This window comes from Rana temporaria, chromosome 12, assembly GCF_905171775.1.
Source record: "Rana temporaria chromosome 12, aRanTem1.1, whole genome shotgun sequence".
NCBI lineage: Eukaryota > Metazoa > Chordata > Amphibia > Anura > Ranidae > Rana > Rana temporaria.
The window spans coordinates 106,347,987-106,370,138 of NC_053500.1; the positions used below are offsets into that span (position 1 = coordinate 106,347,987).

At 43.4% G+C, this 22,152-nt stretch overlaps 1 protein-coding gene across 1 annotated transcript in view; it reads right to left on the reverse strand.

Moving 5' to 3' along the window:
• RHBDF2 (rhomboid 5 homolog 2) overlaps positions 1-22,152 on the reverse strand; it is a 183,415-nt gene that overhangs the window by 49,001 nt on the left and 112,262 nt on the right. The window contains exons 6-8 of the mRNA XM_040330100.1: positions 19,897-20,109; positions 14,652-14,780; positions 11,870-11,988 (exon numbers count right to left, since the gene is read on the reverse strand). Coding sequence (XP_040186034.1) covers positions 11,870-11,988; positions 14,652-14,780; positions 19,897-20,109 — 461 coding nt within the window. The remainder of the gene's footprint in view (positions 1-11,869; positions 11,989-14,651; positions 14,781-19,896; positions 20,110-22,152) is intronic.

Genomic DNA, 22,152 nt, shown 5'->3' on the forward strand with positions numbered 1-22,152 from the left:
CAATCACCAGCGACTCCTTCGGGGGTGAGCGCTACACCTGTTTGCTTACTTTTGGCTTTGCTCAAAGTAGAGGTAAAAGCATATCCATGTTCACAGAATATGGTGTGCAGGCTTGTCCCAATACCAATCCAGTGGGTTAGTTAATGTAAAGAAGAAAGGATCGCCACTACTCCCAACCAGTTAAGATGAATAAATGATAAGGAGCAGCCTCAGCCTACATGTCTCCACCAAACCATACATCCTGATGCATTTTGTCCTGCCCACCGGGGCTTAGTCATGACTATAACTAAACCCCATTGGGTGGTACGCAATGCATCAGGGTGTGTGGTTTGGTGGAGATATGAAGGCTGAGGCCGCTCTGTTAACATTTGTACTCAGAGTCTCAGGTTACCGTACTAGGAAGGTCTGAGGGGAAACGGAAAAGTGACCTGGGGTGTGCCGGGGTCACGTGGTCAGTATGCCTTAAAAGGGGGCATACCCAAGTAGAAGTAAAAAAGAGAAGAAATAGCAAGAAAAAAGGGGGAAGGGTGGGTGGGACATGAGAAACCGACGACAGGAAAAGGATAGCCTTCCACTTATTCAGCTGGGTTGGTTAAGGGTAGCGACAATCCATTCCTCTTTATAAATACCAATGTCATTTAAGTCGATAATGGCTTGACCACCAATGGCATTCATTAACTTGGATGCCACGGTTTACAAGTTAAACATTTTAGAGTGTGAAATTTATACCATATATCACAGCACACGCAATTAAAAAACTGTAGAAACCTCTATAGCCTGTTAATAGTCAAACGCAGCTTGCTAACAAGGTGGACTTGTGCTGGACATCAGTTTAAGATGCTTCTCAGATCATTCCTAGTCCACTGACAATTTAACCTCCTAAGCAGAATCAGCCTACCCTTGCAGTACACAACACTCTGTACTGCATTAGAAGTGGCAGGTTATAACCATAAATGGTTAAGCAGGCTTCTTCTATATACCCATTTCAGAGCTCTGCTCTGACTTATTCCATTTTGTGTAAAAAATAAATAAAAGCTTTATACTCACCTGGAAGGACTCTACTGCACCCACAGTATCATTTATACTTACCAACAAAGCACTGCCCTGTTGGTATACACCAGCAGAGTTAGCCCTCTAAACCAATTTGGTTTGGCAACCACAGTTACACTAATAATTCTACAGTGTCTTGAAAAAGTATTTATACCCCTTGACATTTTTCAAATTTTTGTCATGTTACAACCAGAGCGTAAATGTATTTTATTGGGATTTTATGTGATAGACCAACACAAAGTGGCACATAATTGTAAAGTGGAAGGAAAATGATCAATGGTTTTCAAAAATATTTACAAATAAATACAGCGGAACCTTAGATTGTGAGTAAAACACGCTCAGTTGGTACAGATGGCGGAGCAGAGGTATCTTCTAGCATGAGAGGAAAGTCTTGTTATGCGACTCATTTTCTTTCCACCACTGAAGAGGATCACCACTTCTGTCAATTACTGGCTCCTTCAAATAGAGATAAAGTTCATCATCCAAGCCGATTCATGCACATTCAGAAAAATCCTTTGCACGATGCCCCAATAGCACGCCAACCATGGCATCAATTCGACTACGATGAAGATTCTCTTCTGCTCATTGTCTTTTTTGATGTTTGTCTGTTTTTGCAGCATCCTGCTATTCCAGATTAGTAACCTGCTCTTCCAAACTTGATCTTTCTCCATGAACCTTCAGCAGCTCGTGTTGATCTTCTGTCAGACATTATTTTGCCTTGGCCAATACATCATCAGAAGAGAAAGAATGATTCTTGCATCGGTGAGGCTGTTCCTCATGACCAGCCTGAATGTTTTAATGCCATGTGTGTTGGGTCCTTAATTCTCTTGAACACTCTCACACACAGGATGACAGATGACACAAATGCGTTGTGTTGACCTCTTCAGTGTCACGTCCTCTATGAGGAACAAGATCAAGATCAATGATCAGCAAGCGGACAAATATATCCCCCATGTTCCCCCAGAGCTTGCTTCTGTTCCAGCATTCTTTGCAGCATGTGAAGTGTTGAATTCCAATGTGTTGAAACAGCCTGAATTTCGCTGTTTTGGGGTAGGCCAAGGTCTGCCTAAATGCACCTCAGTCGCTGCTTGTCAAGAACTGAATAGTGGAAATGGCCTGTGCACCTCTTCAGCATGCCAATCGTATCCATCAAAGCTCTCTGGCTTGACAGATGATCATTTACCACAAGTTGCAGGGTGTGTGCCAAGCAACTGAGGTCAGACACTCCAGCAAGCCTCATTCCTCTCACCATGTTTGCGCCGCTGTCATGAAGCACAAGCATCACTTGGTCTTTGTTTATTCCCCAGTCTTAAAGGGGTTGTAAAGGTTCATTTTTTATTTTCTAAATAGGTTCTTTTAAAGCGGAGGTTCACCCAAATAACTTTATACAAGACTAAATTCTTTATACTACCGGCATGTACAGTAGGCACTTTTTTTTTTTTTAGGCTGTACATACCTTATAATCTATATTCGCAATCCGGCTTCCGGGTACTTCTCCTGCAGGAGTAGGCGTTTCCAAGCTGAGCCGCAATGTAATCCGGGCGTTCGCCCAGATGATTGATGTCTATCAGAAAATGTTCCCCCCGGCGGATAAGGCCCCGCCCCCCATATTGCGTAGGCGCGTCACGGAGTTTCTGAAATGAGCCGAACATGTAAAGGGGAGAGACTGCTCTACACGGCGCCTGCGCACCGACTAGGAGCTGTGTAGAGCCGACTGCGCAGGCCTTATCCACCGGGGGGAACATTTTCTGATAGACATCAATCAGCCCAGATTACATTGCGGCTCAGCTTGGAAACGCCTACTTGCCGGATTGCAAATATAGATTATAAGGCATGTACAGCCTAAAAAAAAAAAGTGCCGACTGTACATGCTGGTAGTATAAAGAATTTTATATAAATGTTATTTGGGTGAACCTCCGCTTTAAGCTAGTGCATTGTTGGTTAACTTACCTTTTCCTTTGATTTCCCTTCTAAATGTTTTTTTTTGGTCAGAATTTCTCACTTCCTGTTCCTCCTCAGTAAGCTGTTCTGAATGACTAACCCGCAACCAGAACGGCTCAGATGATGGGGGCAAGTTTACAGAAAGTGAGAAATTCAGACAAAGAAAAAAAAACATTTAGAAGGGAAATCGAAGGAAAAGATAAGTGAACCAACAATGCACTAGCTTAAAGGAACCAATTTAGAAAATAAAAACCAAACCTTTACAACACCTTTAACCACTTCCGGACCGCCGCATGTACATTTACGTTGGCAGAATGGCACGGACAGGCACATCAACAAACCTGTACGTGCCAGCCCAGACGTGGGTCGGGGGTCCGATCAGAACCCCCCCCCCCCGGTACATGCAGCGGTTCCTGTGGCTGTCCGAGCGATCCGGGGATGAGGGGCGGCTGTTCGTTTTTGTCCGCCCCCTCCGGATCGCTCTCCGCAAATCCGCGCGCTCCCCCTGCGTGTCACTTCCTCCTCCTGTGTAAACACAGGAAGAGGGAAGTGATGTGATCTCTCCTCTCGGCTGTATTTTCAACCGCCGCTGAGGAGAGATCACATCACACAGTGAGTCTGCACAACACTACACTGACACCAGGACACACAGGCACATTAACCCCTTGCGATCACCCCACCCCCCTGTCACAGTGTCACTGAATGCAGTGATCATATATGTACTGATCACTGCATTTAGTGTTTTAGTGTGACAGGCAGTTAGTGTTAGGTCCAGGGTAGCCCCCGTACCCCCACAAAGTTTTAACCCCTTGATCACCACCCTAGTTAACCCTTTCACTCTCTATTGCCAGTGTCACTAAGCAATCATTTTTCTGATCGCTGTATTAGTGTCGCTGTTCCCGCTAGGTAGCTATTTTTTTTTTATTGCGATTTTTTTTTACTAAAGACATGTGGCTGAATACATTTTGGCCTAAATGTTTGACTAAAATTTAGTTTATTTGATTTTTCTTATAACAAAAAGTAAAAAATATATATTTTTTTCAAAAATGTCGCTCTATTTTTGTATATAGCGCAAAAAATAAAAATCGCAGAGGCGATCAAATACCACCAAAGAAAGCTCTATTTGTGGGAAGAAAAGGACGTGAATTTTGTTTGGGAGCCACGTCGCACGACCGCGCAATTGTCTGTTAAAGCGACGCAGAGCCAAATTGTAAAAAACCTTTGGGTCATTTGGCAGCATATTGGTCCGGTCCTTAAGTGGTTAAAGCATGCCTAGACACATTTCTCTAATGTACTCCCCAGTGTGGGATCCTTGCATCACCTTTGTATTCAACACCAATTGCCTTTTATTCAATCCGCTGTCAATGAAGTGGCATGTAAGACTCATTAGTTACTCTGTTGGTTTGAGAATACTTTTCACTGTTCAGTGGGTACCTTGCGGCTCAGCTCTGGACATCAACCGCTGAAATCCACAGCCAGACACTATTGTAAATGGTTGGTTATCCGTATCCATCATCTCTGCAATTGCTTTGTCCAGCTGTTGGAATCTTCCATCGGAATTTAGCCACTTAGCTTTTTTCTGAAACGTATGTTTTATTGTTTGGTGAGATTGTGGCATTTCACTTTGTGATTAAGTTTGTTTTCTCTGTGCTTCATTATATAATTCAACATGATGAACTCTTATATGGGCCCAAAGATTTGACGTATTTCTATTTTTTGCAGTTGATCCCATGCTCACATTGTTTGTGCATGTGTTGCACACTGCAGCTTTTCCTGCAGATAGTTGAGACGAGAAATAGTGCTGGCTGGCACCTTGCTGTGGGGGGTGGGTGCTGGCTGGTACCTTGCTGTGGGGGGTCGTGGGCGGCTGCTGGCTGGCACCTTCCCGTGGGTGGCTGCTGGATGGCGTACCTGCCCAAGAGACGAGGAGAGGAAGGCTTAGGCCCAGTGCACGGAGGCACAACAAAGTTGTGTGCACGTTCCGCGCACTGTCTGTGGGCTACTGGGCCCCAAGCAGAAGGCCATGGCCCGCAGATATCAATATTGGTCTAGTTTGCGACAGATACCGATGTTTCGAAAAATGCGGATATTGGCCCGCAATAATCGCCCTAGCCGACAATCGGTCGATCCCTACTTTTCAGATATTTATTTGTAAAAAAAAAAAAATTGAAAACCACTTATCACTTTCCTTCCACTTCACAATTATGTGCCACTTTGTGTTGGTCTATCATAGCTATCTTTAAATAGTGGGCCGCAGTCCGGATCAAGTCACTGTCCTATCTGGACCCACCACGGTCAGGCCATTTAGGAGCCGTCTCTTCCCCTCAACTGCCACTAGCACTCTCATCTTCACAAAGTTGATATTGGGAGGTAGCACAGCGATGGACGGAGGGCAGGAGCTAACTGAATGGTTGCTAGAATGCAGAGCAGTCCTAGCAACCAATCACAAGCTGGTTAACAGGAACAGTTGTGCAACTCCGGCCACCACCCAGAATAGTCCTGCCTCTCAATGTCAGCTCTAGACCTGCTGTACCTCCCGCTCTCTGCCCTGTGTAAGGTAGAAGATGGGTAGAGGGCTATGTCACTGCTAAGAAAAATGGCGGGGAAGCTGGAAGAGGGGGTGATATGAAGGGGGTCGGGGAGAAAAATTTGAGGGGGGTTGGAGTTAGGTACTTCAGTGTGAAGGGGGGCGGGCGGTGCTATAAAGGGCGTGAGAACATTAATGTGAACGGGGGGGTGAAATAAAGGGGGTCCGAGGACTGTAATGTGAAATGGGGGACTGTGATGTAATGGGGGGGGGATCTTAATGTGAAAGGAGGTTGTGATAAAAAAGGGAGGGGGTTTGTGATGAGCAGAGGGGACTGAGAACACTCATGTTCTAACGGGGTAGTGATATGAAGGTTTTGAGGCTAGGTTCACATCACTGTCATTCTGCGTGTAGGCAGCCCATTAATTTCAATGGGCTGCCTTATATGCAGAAACGCAGAAAAATAAGTCCCTGACTACAAGAATCAAGCGTGATTCGGACCTCTGCTGAAAGGACATTTTACTGACTGGACCTCCTGAATTTTAATTCAATACCCCTAGTCCAGGGATCAAAATTTCAAGTCCTGAGCTACTAGCCAGGCCTCAAGGGTTACTCGCCACCAGTTGCCCCGCCCAACCCCTACCCTGCCCCTAATTCCGCCCCTAAATACGCCCTCATATATATTATCTCATGAAATTACACTTAAATGTTCTATGCAGAATTAAGTTATAAAAATAAATATTAACAACAACTTTATCCATACCCAAAAATACAGCCTGCCCGTGTCCGCCAATGCAGCCTGTGCCCACCAGTGCAGCCTGTGTCCCGGTCCTCAGTGCAGCCTGTGTCCCCAATGCAGCATGTGTCCCCAGTTTCAGGGTGCTACATACAGAGTGAAGACTTCGGGTGGTTGCAGGGTGCAGTTAGGTACAGGGTGCAGGGAGGTACAGGAGGGTGCAGGTAGGTACAGGAGGGTGCAGGTGGGTACAGGGTGCAGAGTTCCACCACCAAATCACCATCCTGGACAGCACTGTCTTCCCCCTCCCAGCACAGACACACATTCCCCTTCCTGTACAATTAGCTCTCCCCTCTGAACACAGACCTCAGATACAGCACGGCTCAATCCAGTGAGAGAGATGCCCCTCCTCCTAAGCTCCTCTCATGACCTGTATGACACGTCAGAGTTGGGGAACAGCCGCCTATCAAAAGCTTCCCCTCCGTGGTTGTAGTGTGACAGGCAGCGAAGAGTGATGCTGCAGGAGTGCGGACGGGTGCAGAGAATCTGCCCTCCTATAGTGATGCCAGTGCTGGGGAACATAACAGATTTCATTACAATAGCTGTGTTTCCCTGCCCTGCGGCGTCATATACAGCCCCTCCCCCTTGTCCGGGGAACTTTGATAGACAAATCGCCTATCAAAGTGCCCGGACAAGGGGGAGGGGCTGTATATGACGCCGCACGGCGGGGAAACACACAGCTATTGTAATGAAAGCCGTTATGTTCCCCACTCCACAGCGCTCTAATCAGCCAGGTGGCGGTGGCGGCTCTTCTCTCTCTTTGTCTACGATCGCTGGGACAAAGGCTCCCATACAACCCGGACCGATGGCGGCGCTCGCCGCCCCCCCCCCCCTCCAGGCAGCCCACATTCGCCCCCCTCAAAATCCACTCGCAAAATGCAAGCAGGCAAGTGGATTTTTTGAGGGCTGCCCTAGTCTTTCACATAAAATCCATTTATGTTTTTAGTTGTAACTTCACAAAATGTGGAAAATTTCAAGGGGTATGAATGCTTTTTCAAGGCACTGTATATACATCTCAAAATAGAATTCATTGCAATACGTTTTTCTTTAACATACCTTCCCTTATATTCTTTCCCCCACATCTTTATGTTAGCCAAAGTTCTGGGAATGGGTTATGGAATTCTAGCTGTAGAGTTATCCAGTTTTCTCTTAGTCATTACAAGATAAAGGTTCCTCTTCCATCAGGTTTTTATGCTATTCATCTTAAGATGAGACCCTTTTCTTAGTGCATGTCTTCTGTTGGTGGTGGAAAGCAGTCCGAGCGCATCATGAGATATAGAGATACAGAGACATCCTGCCCCTTTTGAGCTTCAGTTCGTTAGAACTTTCCCACTGGATCACCATTCACTCTATTTATAAACTTCTAACATTTAAATGGATTCTCCGATTCATCTTCTTTGCTTTGGCTAAAAATATTATTACCAAGGGACATGTGTACATTGGACATAAAAGTGGTTTTGGCTGGGGAACAGACACAGTTTCTGTGCTGCAAAGTACAATTTGAGCCCTAAATCAAATCATTTCTAATGATTAAAACATAACTAATGCTGTATGGCAAACAGTAAGGAATGGGTTATATGATAAAGCACAGGTCAAACCTCGCTACAGATAATATTAAAAAGGATCCTTGTGTAATCTATTGTACTGATGGCTTTAGCTAAGGCTGAATGTGAATCAGATATAACATACACACTTGTCGAAATGTTTTGGGAATGACACAAATATACATTTTCACAAAGTCTGCTGCGTCAGCAGGGGTGGACTGACAACTCATGGGGCCCCCGAGCAATAGAAGATTATGGGGCCCCCGGGCTTACAGATGGCCACCACGCCAGGAGGCATTGCATAGGCAGGGCAGCTAAAATCTCAGGATTTTCACATCAAAAGCATGTTGGTTTTGGACATATCAGGGACAGATGTAAAAAATAAGAAAAAAAAACACAGCTTTTTACATACTGTTCCTGGTTTTATTGAGCCTGGCAACCCTGATGAGGCCCCCTAGTGGCATGGGGCCCTCGGGCAGTGCCCGAGAGTCCCAATGGTCAGTCCGCCCCTGTGCGTCAGTATTTTTATTTTTGTCAGATGTTACTATGGTATACTGAAGTATAATTACAAGCATTTCATAAGTGTCAAAGGCTTTTATTGACATTTACATTAAAGTGGTTGTAAACCCGATTCATGAAATTTGAGCTGGGCACATATATCTGCAGTGTTTTGTTATCGCTTTTCAATAAGCCAAGTCTTATAGCTCTCTTCTAAACAGTTTCTCTGTTATCAGCCTGAGAACTCCTGACATTTTTTAGACAAAAGCAGCCTGAATTCTTTGTCAAAGGAGGTTGCTAAAATAGATTAGCAGAGAGCAGCTTGTATTACAAAACAGCTCTGAGAGTCTCTGCCTATGTGGAGAGAGGGTGTATGTCTTTCCTCCAATCAGCAATGTTAACTATCTTGGCTGTATGCCCAGACATCACACTCTGTGTTAACCAGGAAGAGAAAATCTCCTAACAGGATCTCAACTTTCAAAACTGTATATAAATGTGAAGAGAGCAGATATACATATAAAACCTATGTAGGGAGATTTGGTTGATCTCTGTGTATCATCTGAGGCTGTTCACTTCACTGGGTGTATGGAGGATTTACATCCACTTTAAGTTTATGCAAAGAGTCAATATTGTGTTGACCCTTCTTTTTCAAAACCTCTGCAATTCGCCTGGCATGCTGTCAATCAACTTCTGGGCCACTTCCTGACTGATGGCAGCCCATTCTTGCATAATCAATGCTTGGAGTTTGTCAGAATTTGTGGGTTTTTTTTGTTCACCTGCCTCTTGAGGATTGACCACAAGTTCTCAATGGGAATAAGGTCTGGGGAGTATTCTAACCATGGACCCAAAATGTCCACGTTTTGTTCCCCAAGCATTGTTCATCACCAAACTGTTTTTGGATGGTTGGGAGAAGTTGCTCTCGAGAATGTTTTTAAACCATTCTTTATTCATGGCTGTGTTCTTTGGCAAAATTGTGAGTGAGCCCGTTCCATTGGCTGAAAAGGAACCCCACACATTGATGTTCTCAGGATGCTTTACTGCTGGCATGACACAGGACTGATGGTAGCACTCACCTTTTTTTCCCTCGGAATGAAATGTCTTTACCCAGTCATCAGCAGTCCAATCCCTGTACCATTTGCAGAATATCAGTCTGTCCCCAGTGTTTTTCCTGGAGAGAAGTGGCCTCTTTGCTGCCCTTCTTGACACCAGACAATCCTCCAAAATTCTTCCCCTTACTGTGGCTGCAGATGCATTCACACCTGCCTGCTGCCATTCCTAAACAAAGCTCTGCACTGGTGGTCCCCCAGATCCTGCAGCTAAATCAACTGTAGGGGACAGTCCTCGTACTTGCTGGACTTTCTTGGGCGCCCCGAAGCCTTCTCCACAAAAGTAGTGGAAACGTTGTTTATGGGATCAAGTTCATTTTAATGGCAAAGAGGGACTTTACAATTGCAATTCATCTGATCACTTCATAACATTCTAGATTATATGCAAATTGCCATTGTAAAAACTGAGACAGCAGACTTTGTCAACATTATTATTTGTGTCAGTCCCAAAACCTTTGGCCACTGCTGAACAAATAAATACAGCTTGAAATTCATTATTAAAGCGGATGTCCGCTCAAAAAAAATATTAAAAGCCAGCAGCTACAAATACTGCAGCTGCTGACTTTTAATATTAGGACACTTACCTGTCCTGGAGTCCAGCGGCGTCTGCAGCAGAGGACGAGCGATCGCTCGTCACCCTGCTGCTCCCCCCTCCATCCATGGTGAGGGAACCAGGAAGTGAAGCACTCCGGCTTTACTGCTTGGTTCCCTACGGCGCATGCGCGAGTCGCGCTGCGCCCGCCGATTGGCTCCCGCTGTGTGCTGTGAGCCGAGTGTTCCCAGCACACAACGGGGGACGGACGGGATGTCAGAAAAAAAAAAACGTCTTTTGCCCGTGACGTGTGGCCGGAAGTGGGTGCAAATACCTGTCTTTAGACAGGTATCTGCACCCCCTCCCCCCTGAAAGGTGTCAAATGTGACACCGGAGGGGGGGAGGGTGCCGATCAGCACGACTTCACTTTAGGGTGGAGATCCGCTTTGAGTCAATTTTTTTTTTAAATACAATTAGAATAAATAAGTGCCTGGGATATGTGTGATGAATGCAAATATGCTAGCAAGGAACATGTTAATAGGAGGAGAGAGTAGAGGACAAGAGTCTGATCTTTCACTGCCCAACTGGGAGTGGAGAGAGGGCACCAATGTATCTTAAATCCATTTTGTTCATTAATGTAATGCAGAGGTGGTGAGGCTCAGCAGTCACACAGGGCAGCATCACCAAGCATGCTGAGGAAGTGGTTTATCGGCGTTGTCACTTCAGATAACCCTTACAGCTATACAGCGATGTAGCAATCACTTGAGGCGGGATCCAGGGATTTATCCTACAACACTTCCTCTAGACACAGGACACCTTTTGGGACCTTACATTTCCTCTTCAGAGAGTCAACCCTCTAGCAGCCTCTGTGATGATATCATTAGGGGCAAAATGAGGATTTCTTCACTTGTATAAAATAAAATAAAAAAAGAAACATGGCTGCATGCTTATATAGGGGAGAGGGACTTGACACGCCCAAAATTTTGCCTAATCAGAAAATGACTGTTTTTAATAAACAGCCCACTAGTTGGCGCTTTTCCTTTTTATACACGCAGGAGTAGAGGGGGAAATCGCATTCGATTCTTTGCAGTGCAATTTGCGCACACGCACCACAAAGTATCGGTATTTGACCGAAAAGTATTGTTACTTGTACTCACCGATAAAAAAAACTGCATCAGTGTAAAACAAGAACTGTTTAATGTTACACCATCTAGTGACACCCAGCGAATTGGTTTTCTAAAGGAAATAGACTGTTCACTTTACAAGTGCAGTTGCTCCAGAGCTTAGCAAATTCTGTGCAAAAAAATTTCTTTGCATGTGATTCGGTATTGTTTTGCAAATGAAGCTTGTACTCATTTACCAAGCTCTGGAGCAACTGCACTTGCAAACTGTACAATTTATTTGCCTTTAGTAAATCAACCCCATAGTTCCAACGCAGACAACAATGTCTTCACAAGACTCGTAACCCTTGTACACACGACCAGTTTCCTGCCAAGAAAACCGGTCTTCTGTATACTTTGTATGCACGGTAGCATACAATGTTAGTGTGGGGTGTAGCAAGATGGCGGCGACTGAATCGAATGTGACGAGACACTGCGTTCTTGCCATTCAAAAGAACGGCGGGTTTTTGTGTGGCCGTGTGTATACACGGCTTTTCAAGGCAAGCCTGCCAGGAAAACGTTTTTGTTTCCCCAACGGGATTACCGGTCGCGTGTACTGGGCTTGGGGGGGTACTTTTAAGCTTTTTGAGACCAGATTACATTGGTATACAGGAAGTTACAAATGGACACAGAATCAAGTGATGTAACCTTTACTCCAATTGCAGAGTAATGTGCAAAGCTGTACATGTCTCAGCACGATATTAGGGATACTCACCCACTTGAAATGGGAGCATCATCAGTTGTTGTCACAGGCGCTCGGAAGTAAGCAGCAGAGAGAGGAGGAGATTCAAAAACGTCATCTGGCATAGAGAAGGTTTCATCATGCATGTCCACCTACGGCAATCAGAAAATTAGAAAAAGCAAGATAAATATCAGCATCACACCCCTCAATCTCACAGCACTTAAAGGTCTACCTGTCATTAAAAAAAATAAAGCCAAGCAAAGAGAAAAGGAAGCTGAAAGCTAAAGCTCTACTAACTTATTTTAAAAATTCTAAAGATTGAGGTGATTACAGAAGTTGATGGTTTATGTCTCGCCCATCATACTGCCACCAAGCCTCTGTAGGAAGGGGTCATTCTCCAACTCCTGAGCTACATACTACTTCCAGATCAGTGCAGCAGAGTCAAAACCAATGTTCTAATCTAATCCATTTATAACTAGCAGAGTGGAGCTGCACACAGATGATGCAATTTACTGCAATAAACAAAAATGACCAAGCATTTAATCCAGCTGACAGCTAAATGATTTTAACTTTAGATCGTCTCTTAAGGTTATATTAAAATCAGGGGTCTTTGTTGCATACATCTGCAAATATGTGTGAACTGCCACCACCACATAATAGCACATCTGCCATGTGCTCAAACTAATACGCAGCCCAGCGTGAAAACAGCAGCTTCTATTGATGGCTCCTCAGACAGGCCTTTTACTTTGTGATAAATTATCTGTACCTGTACTACATTAAAAACGTTGCTGTTCTATATCAGGGGTCTCCAAACATTTCAAACAAAGGGCCACTTTATTGTCCTTCAGACTTTAGGAGGGCCAGATTGTGACCAGCAGGGGCAGAAAATGTCATGGGGCCGGCATCGGTGAGAATAAATATGGCCTCAGGGTTGGTGGCCAAAAGGAGGAGGCGTATTCCCCCTATTAGTAGGAGGAATAGTATCCCATCATTGGTATTGGTGGAATATATAGTGCCTCACATCAGTGGGAGGAATTGTGCCACAAGGGCCGGATAAAGGCTAGCAAAGGGCCCCTTCTGGCACTCGGGCCGCAATTTGGAGGCCCCTGTTCTATATAATGCTTGTGTCTCTCTCTGATATTTACTTTATTACTGGTCTGACTTTCCAACTTAACAGCCGATTCCTTCAGACTTCTATTCCACTTTCCAATGACAGTGTATGGCAGTGAAAAAAAAAAAAAGTACTCTAATTGGATGGAGTGAAGAAGGGTGGTGGTCAATGATGGAGCTTAGCAACAAACAGTAACATCAGCCATCGAGCAGCAAGACTTTACTTTTAAACTAGAGTACGAGTTGACTTTAGGCCTTGCCCCTTATGCAAGAATGACTGCAGCAAGTAAGTGCGACATCCTGAGACGCTAAAGTAAAGGGCGAACAAATATCAGTGGGAGAACTGGAGGTACAACTGCTAAAAACCAACAGGCAAGCTTCGCCCTCACTCTCCAATTTTCTTTACAAGTCAATCTCTTTCTTTCTCTCCAACATAACAGCTATGCTTGCCACAACTCTCATTTAATCTTTTAACAGAAACCTGTCAATTAATATAAAATTTAAAGTGATTATAAAAAGGTTGTGATTTTTTTATTTTTTAAATAACAAACATGTTCTACATACCTGTTCTGTGCAATGTTTTTGCACAGAGCAGACCCCCCCCCCCCCTCCTCTTATTTTGTTCCCCCCTCGCCGGCGGTCCTGGCCCCTCCCCTTTGCCGAGTGCCCCCAAATACCTCTTGCTATGAGGGCACTCGAGGAATGGACGCTGCTCTCAAGCACATCTCTGGATTTAGATGGGGCTCAGGTAAGCATAAGGAGGGAGCCGCAGCCAGAAGGTTTTTTTTACCTTAATGCATACAATGCATTAAAGGAATTGTAAACCTTTGGTTTTTTTCACCTTAATCCACCCCCAAGCCCCCGTTTTACTTACCTGAGCCCCAAACTTCAGTGGGCGCAATCCCACGTTGTTCTCCCTATGCCTGATCGGCCCTTCATTGGATAGATTGATAGCACAGCAGCCTTTGTCTCCTGCTAATCTCAATCAAATCCAATGATGCGGCCGCCGGGGGGTGGGACCGAGTCATACATTCGGCGGCTATGGATGCCGATTGTATGGCATGGGAGTGCACCCACAAGGTAACCCCCTCGGGAGAGAGCTTCCCAGAGGAGGTTAGCTCTTGCGGGGAGGAGCCGCGAGAGCCGCTGTGGGACCCCAGAACAGTTGGATCGGGGCCAAAACTAACTGCACAGTGGAGGTAAGTATGACATGTTTGTTTTTTTAAATCGAAGCTTTAGTGTCACTTTAAAAAAGGTAAAAAAAAAAACCTTCTGCCTTTAGAACCACTTAAAATAACAAGTCCTACTCGCAACAAAACCCATTTGAATTTTCTGCAGAGCTCTTTAGTGCTATGGTGTGAATAGTCAAGTGTAGCACCTCAAGCACACCATCTGCTGACTACAAATGGTACACTGGAAATATTAATCTGACATATTCCCCCCCAGCAAAAAGTAAATTTTTTATTTTTATTTTACTTTTAGTGCCCAACATAATATAATACTATCAATTCCCTTTAAATTGTCCATTTAACCTCACCTTACACTTATGTACTGAAACTGCAGTATACAATTTTGGTGCATTTATGTTAGGATGATGATGCTGGTGTTGAGTGCTTAACCCGTACCTCTGTTAGAGCTTTATATGTGCTTTCTGTGCTGTGAATCTTGAAAACAAGTTTTATTACATAATCAGAAAGTTTCTTGCCTTACTGAAGAAGGAGGAATCCAGAGTATCTGGGGCATCTACTGTGTCCTCATCCATAAAGCTTGGATAGGCAAAGCTTCTCTTCTGTCCGGCTTTCCTGCTGTGAGGAGTGTCTAGTATGGGGCGACCCTGGAAAATCAATTCAAATTTTAAATAAAATTCTACATGTTGCATTTTATATCTGCAGTACATATCATGTCAGAATATTAAGCTGCAGTGCTTGACATATGTGCATATACACATGTATGGTAAAGTAAATGTAAAATGCACCATGCTGGCAGCTTAGTCAAAACATAGCACATGCATGCACATTAAGAAAATAACCAATTGAAGATTTTTATTTTTTATTTTTTTTTAAAGAATCCTTCCTGAGATTAATTAAGCAAAGTATATTGGGGTTTGGCTAATTATTTTCTAAAGCAGAACTCCAGCCAAAAAGATGATAAAAAGAAGAACCCATTAAAAATCATGACATGAGGAGTAATTATGATCTTGATGGCCCACAATACTTGAGCACCTTGCAGCAGCAGTCAGTTCAGTGAGGGAAAAAAGTATTTAATCCCCTGCTGATTTTGTACGTTTGCCTACTGACAAAGAAATGATCGGACTATAATTTTAATGGTAGGTATATTTTGACAGTGAGAGACAGAACATAAAAAAAAAAAAAAATCAGAAAAAACACATTTAAAAAAAGTTAGAAATTGATTTACATTTTAATAAGTAAAAGTATTTGATCCCTTTGCAAAACAGGACTTTGTACTTGGTGGCAAAACCCTTGTTGGCAATCACAGATCAGACGTTTCTTGTAGGCCACCAGGTTTGCACACATCTCAGGCGGGATTTTGTTCCACTCCTCTTTGCAGATCCTCTCCAAGTCATTAAGGTTTTGAGGTTGACAATTGGCAACTCAAACCTTCAGCTCCCTCCACATATTTTCTATGGGATTAAGGTCTGGAGACTGGCTAGGCCACTACAGGGCCTTCATGTGCTTCTTCTTAAACCACTCATTTGTTGCCTTGGCCGTGTGTTTTGGGTCATATTCATTTTGGAATACCCATCCACGACCCATTTTCAATGCCCTGGCTGAGGGAAGAAGGTTCTCAAAGATTTGATGGTACAGGTACATCGTTTGATGCTGTGAAGTTGTCCTGTCTCCTTAGTAGACAAACGCCCCCAAAGCATAATGTTTTCACTTCCATGTTTGACGGTGGGGATGGTGTTCTTGGGGTCAAAGGCAGCATTCCTCCTCATCCTCCAAACACAGCGAGTTGAGTTGATGCCAAAAAGCTTGATTATAGTCTCATCTGCCCACAACACTTTCTGTTCTGAATCATTCAGATGTTCATTAGCAAACTTCAGAAGGGCCTGTACATGTGCTTTCTTGATTAGGGGGACCTTGAGGGCGCTGCAATATTTTAGTCCTTCACGGCATAGGGTTTTACCAGTTTTCTTGGTGACTATGGTCCCAACTGCCTTGAGATCATCGACAAGATTCTTCCATGTAGTTGTAGGCCGATTCCTCACTGCTTTCATAATCACTGAAACTCCACGAGGTGAGATCTTGCATGGAGCCCCAGACTGAGGGAGATTGACAGTTATTTTGTGTTTCTTCCATTTGCAAATAAGCGCACTGTTGTCGCCATCTCACCAAGCTGCTTGGCGATGGTCTTGTAGCCAATTCTAGCCTTCTGTAGGTCTACCATCTTGTCCCCGACATCCTTGGACAGCTCCTTGGTCTTGGCCATGGTGGAGAGATTGGGAATCAGATTGATTGATTGCGTCTGGGGACAGGTGTCTTCTATACAAGCAACAAGCTGAGATCAGGAACACTCTTAGGCTGGGTTCACACTACTACACTACTTTCATCCTACTTTGCTCTGTGTTCAATGTTTCCCTATGAGAGCGTCTTGTAGCGTCCTACACAAGTCGGTCCGACTTTGAAAATGCTCCCTGTACTACTTTTGGTCCTACATTGATCCTACTTCAGGCCCATTGAATATCATTGAAGTCGGACCAAAGTAGTATCCTGTTCATGAAAGTAGGATGGATGTAGGACCAATGTAGGATAAATGTAGGACCAATGTAGCAGAGCAAAGTAGGATGAAAGTAGTGTAGTAGTGTGAACCCAGCCTCAGAGAATGCTCCTAATCTTAGCTTGTTACCTGTATAGAAGACACCTGGGAGAAAGAAATCTTGCTGATTGATACTAATTTCATGCATTAAAATCAAATTTATAACTTTTTTGAAATGCGTTTTCTGGATATTTTCTTTGTTATTCTGTCTCTCACTGTTAAAATAAACCTACCATTAAAAAATGTAAACGGATTTATTTTTTTGTCAGTGGGCAAACTTACAAAATCAGTAGGGATTTAAATACTTGTTTCCCCTCATTGTATGCATCTCTCAACTTCAAGGTCATACAAACATAGTCACAGCAAAAAATAAAAGAATACAAAAAAAAAAAAAAAAAAAAAAAAAAAAAAAGCAGCTTGCGCACAATATTAGATCTATCATATAAATAAGGCTGCATTCACACCTAGGCGTAGGCAATAGCGTCGTTTTCCGGCGTTTTTTTTAGGCGTTTTTTTCGCGCGTATTCATGCTAATATGCGCGTTTGCATACAGCGTTGTCCGACGTTTTTGTACTTAGACGTTTTTTTTTTAGCCAATAGGAAAAACTATCATCTTTTCATCACTTGTTGCTATGTTGGTAGATTTTTTAAATCTTCTGCATGGGCGACAAGTTCTATTGACAAAACGCCTGTAGCAAACGCTTGTTGTCGCGCAATACGCGCGTATCTGGCGTTTTACATTGATTTCAATGGAAAACCAAAAACGCTCAAATACGCGCATATCGCGCGTATTGCGCGACAGAAAAGGGTCCAGAACTTCTTTTGACTACAGGCGATGCGCGTCAGGCGCATCAGCGTTCAGATGTGAACCATCCCCATTGACTTTCATTGCTTTTCGTCCCTCTGGCGTTTGTTCGCGTCGCGCTACATGCGACAAAACGCGAAGGTGTGAATGGGGTCTAACCCTTAAAGGAGGAACTGCTGGCTGCTCTCATAATTTGTAATAAAAACATCTTTGCAATGCTGAAGCTTCCCTCCAACCACTTTGCAAATTATTTTATATATACTGTGATTCTGTACTTGCCAAATATGCTGAAATCTCCCCCTACCAAGTATGGCTGCAATAATTTTAACTGTGGGCAGGTGAAGCTGCTGCCTGTTCACTTCCTGGATTTACACAGACACAGAGGCACACCTCCAGCTCTCATTAGCCCTCTTATAACTCACCCCCCCTATCCGGCAAACTCAGAGAGAGAGAGAGAGAGAGAGAGAGAGAGAGAGAGAGAGAGAGAGAGAGAGAGAGAGAGAGAGAGAGCGCTATGCATGATGTCATAAGCCTAGGCTAATGACCAGACAAACAGAAAGTGGGCTGTATAAAGGTATTTACTGGCAGAAAAAATGTTTTACTATCCAAAGTTAAAACAACAAGGGCAGAGGATTTAATAGATGGAAGAATGAAAAACAATACTAAAGTGCCATATGTATATATAAAAAAAAAAAAAAAAAAAAAAAGTGTTGCGCTTATGGAAACCCAATATTACTTTACTGCGAGAATAATTAGTGAAGATCTGTGACGATAATATGTGAAACTCCAATAAAAAACTGTCTATGAAATGATCACCGAAAAGTCCTTCTGTGTCAAAATGTGAAACACGAAAAAGTTATCTTCCAATGTGCTCAACTAGATCTACTTCACCACACCTGGAGGCTTACCAGAGAGCCATGACCCCCCTTTAATGAGTAGTCATATTGCACATAGATGTTACAAATGCCATAGGATCAATGTAGCTATCAAATTCTATCACATTTCTCTATAAAATCATCTCAGAACATCACATGCATGGGAAAAGGAAAAAAAGAGCCAAGCGCTCCCAATAGTGTTATTCTTTTTCTAATAATATTTAATATTTGAGTAACAAAAAACCCCACACACAATAGTGCTATGTATTCACAGTGAATCAGGACCCAATCCGTACACTTCGGTCCGACTTCTTCCTTCATTTTTCATCACAAATTCCCGGTGACGTCATTTGTGACGAAATGTGTAGTGTAGAGTGGGACGTCGTGGCATCATCACCCAATTCACTGTGGATACATAGCGCTATTGTTATTATTTTATGAGAGTGTCTTTAACCTATTTTTAATTACATTTAATATCAGATTTACAATATTGGGAGCACTTGGCTCTTTTCTCTCTTCCCATGCACACGATGTTCGGAGGGGATTTCTTGAGAGACATGGTGGAATTTGATAACTACATTGATCCCGTGGTGGTTGCAACATCTATGCGCAATATTCAATACTCATTAAATGGGGGTTATGGCTCTGGTATGCCCTCACGTGTGGCACAATGGAGTGGAGTTCATGTAGTTGAGCACATTGGAAGATTACTTTTTTTGTCTTTAACACTGACACAGAAGGACTCTTGTGATCATTTCATGGACCTTGTTTTTTTTTTTTTGGAGTTTCACATAATATTGACACAGATATTCACGAACTGTTCTTGCATTTGCGTATTAATGTGTTTGGATTAGTTCTGCATTACATTTTTATAAACACTATTTAAATGATCAACACAAAATTGTGCACATAATGTAAACATTCATGTGCATGTTCAGGTTTACAGTACCTAAAAGAAAATGTAATAAATGCTGCTTAACCTTCCATGTTTGGTTGCTGCATCAGTTTTCTTAATTTTTCTCCCATTTCTTTTTACCTGGCAAACTTGCCAGCAACACTCTTCCTGTCCTAGGGTGACAACGTTCACTAACTGTACATCTGTAGAGAAGCAGTGTTGTCACCCTAGGACCTAGGATAGGATTACAAGAATTCCCCCCTCTCCTTTACTCCATAGCATGGGGAAGGGGGCTTCTGTAGTTCTCAGAGAAAGCTGGAAACCACTTCACTAATAAAGAGTGCAACACAGGCAGAGAGCACAGAAGATATTGGCTCTTAGGTTTTCTGAAAGGATCACCAGGTATTCAATTACACTTATGGAACAGATATAACAAAACGTTTCAGTTGATTTAACAGACCAAATACAAAAGGTAATGGTTAGAGATTGGCTACCCTTTAATATCTCAAAATGTAATTGGTAGGGTGAATCCAAGCTCTGATGCAGGGTTTTCCATCTCCAAAATTGAAGGTCACTGAACAGACTGAGTGTAACTCACCTTTATAATAGCGGCTGCAGCACGGAAACTCATGTGCGCCACACTCTCTCTCTTCCGTCTTGGAAAACGGCTATAGCCTGAACGCACACTGGTGAAAGAGGTTAGTGATAGGACTCCAGGGGTCACTGGGGCAACTCCTACGTGAGGGGTTCGTGGCCGATCCACCTCATCAGGTTGACGAAAGGCCCTCCCCCGTGCCAATGGATCAACAATCTGATAAGGGGAAAAAAATAAAAAAAAATAAAAAAAAAAAGAGAGAAGAAGTTAGTGAAAACACAGAAGGTAACTTTTGCATAAATCTTACTATTGAAATCTTTCATACACAGAACCAACAGTTACTTATTAACAGAGACACAATTCCATAAAGTCCAACCAAAAGACAAAATAACCAAATTGATATTATGTTAAATTTCAGGTCTCTTGAAGAGCTAGGGGGACCGATGGTATCAGAAGCTTCTTGATGTGTTGGACGCCTGTATTCCTGCTGAGCGCCATTTATTCTCCTCGCAGCCGCTACATCACTGATCATGTACAGACACTTTGGATGGCAGAAGGAACCACAGAGCCCAGCAGGAGGACTGGGTATCTGATGCATACTAATAACAATCTGGACTTGTACAGCAATGCCTATAGCTCTCCAAGACCGCAAAGGTTTACATTTTTATTTAGACTGATCGAGTTGGTTTGAGTGTTTTTGTATTTCCTGTAGGTGCAGGTTAACAAAAAATAAATAAAAATCTTGTTATGGTCATGGCTTCTTAAATCTTCCTTCACATTAACATTTGTAATGAATTATGCATTATTTGTGATTAAGGAATTCGCAGCGCAACAGTTCCAACTAAAAGGTCCAGCAGAACATCCATTTAGGTACAAACCATTTTCGCATTTGGTTGTACCCCAATGAGAAGTAAGACCCAGTACTCTAGACCAGGAGGTCTACAATGACAAAGCACCTGTGCAAACCCCCATCCTTAATGAACAGTGAGCCCTGGTTCACATTGATGCGATTTGGCATGCCAAATCAGCGGCAATTGCAGCGTTTAAATTGGTGCGACACTGCATTTGCAGCGCCGCACTGATTTTCAAAAGTAGATCCTGTACTACTTTTGGCGATTTCAGGGTGCCATTTCCATTAACATCTGTGCTGAAACTGGTACAGATGTCTTAAAGTCGCCCCCGAAGTCGGGACTGACATGTGGGAATGAAATTGTGCGAGTTCAGCTAAACTTGCATGATTTCATTCCTGCAGTCAGTGTGAATCTAGGCTAAAAGTGAGAAAAGTGTTAAAGTGTTGGGGCTCCTTTTTGGGTGTCCTGAGGGGCCATCTGAATAGCAAGGGCATTTGATAGGTAGTGAGGTGTAATATCGCCTCCTCACTGCATGATTTATAGTGTTTGTAAAGCCATTAAAAAAAAAAAAAAAAAACATACATGTTACACTTACCTGCTTAATGGTTTTGCACAAAGCAGACCCGATCCCCCTCTTCTCGGGTCCCAGAGAGTGCCCCGGGGACCCGAGCAAGCAAGCAAGCTGCTTGCTATGTGTGTGTTTGCTCCAGAGACACTTCTGTGTCCATAAGACAGCAAGTGAGAGCCAATGGCTCCTGCATCTCAGAGGCCAATGAGGGAGGAAATACCCAGGAGAGCCTCGGCTCTTGTGCACATTGCCGGACCAGGCTTAGGCAAGAACTAGGGGGCCTGAGGGGGTAGCTGTACACTTAAGGTTTTTTACCTTCATGCACAGAATGCATGTAGGTAAAAAGCCTTTAGAACTACTTTAACCCCTGTAATGCTGCACTACCTGCTACAATCGCATGCACTGCATAGGATTGTGGCAGAGCCCCACTGAACTCAAGGGGCAGGTTTGACAGGTGGTGCTGCTTGTCAAACTCTGCACTCCAAGATAAAAATTTTGAATCCAACAGTTAAGGCTACATTCATACTTCTGATAAAGTGCATGAAAAAAAAAATCCCCAACCCAGTGTTCTTCAGGACCAAAATCAGCCAATGTCCAGCTATAAGTTTCTGTAATATACAGTTTTGCTCATAAGTTTACATATCCTGGCAGAATTTATGATTTCTTGGCCATTTTTCAGAGAATATGAATGATAACAATCAACTGTGTTTACCCTTTATAAATCATAATGACAAAACAGAAACTACCCAAATGACCCGGATCCAAATTTTACATACCCCACTTAATACCGTGTATTGTCCCCTTTTGACATCAATGACAGCTTGAAGTCTCTTGTGGTAA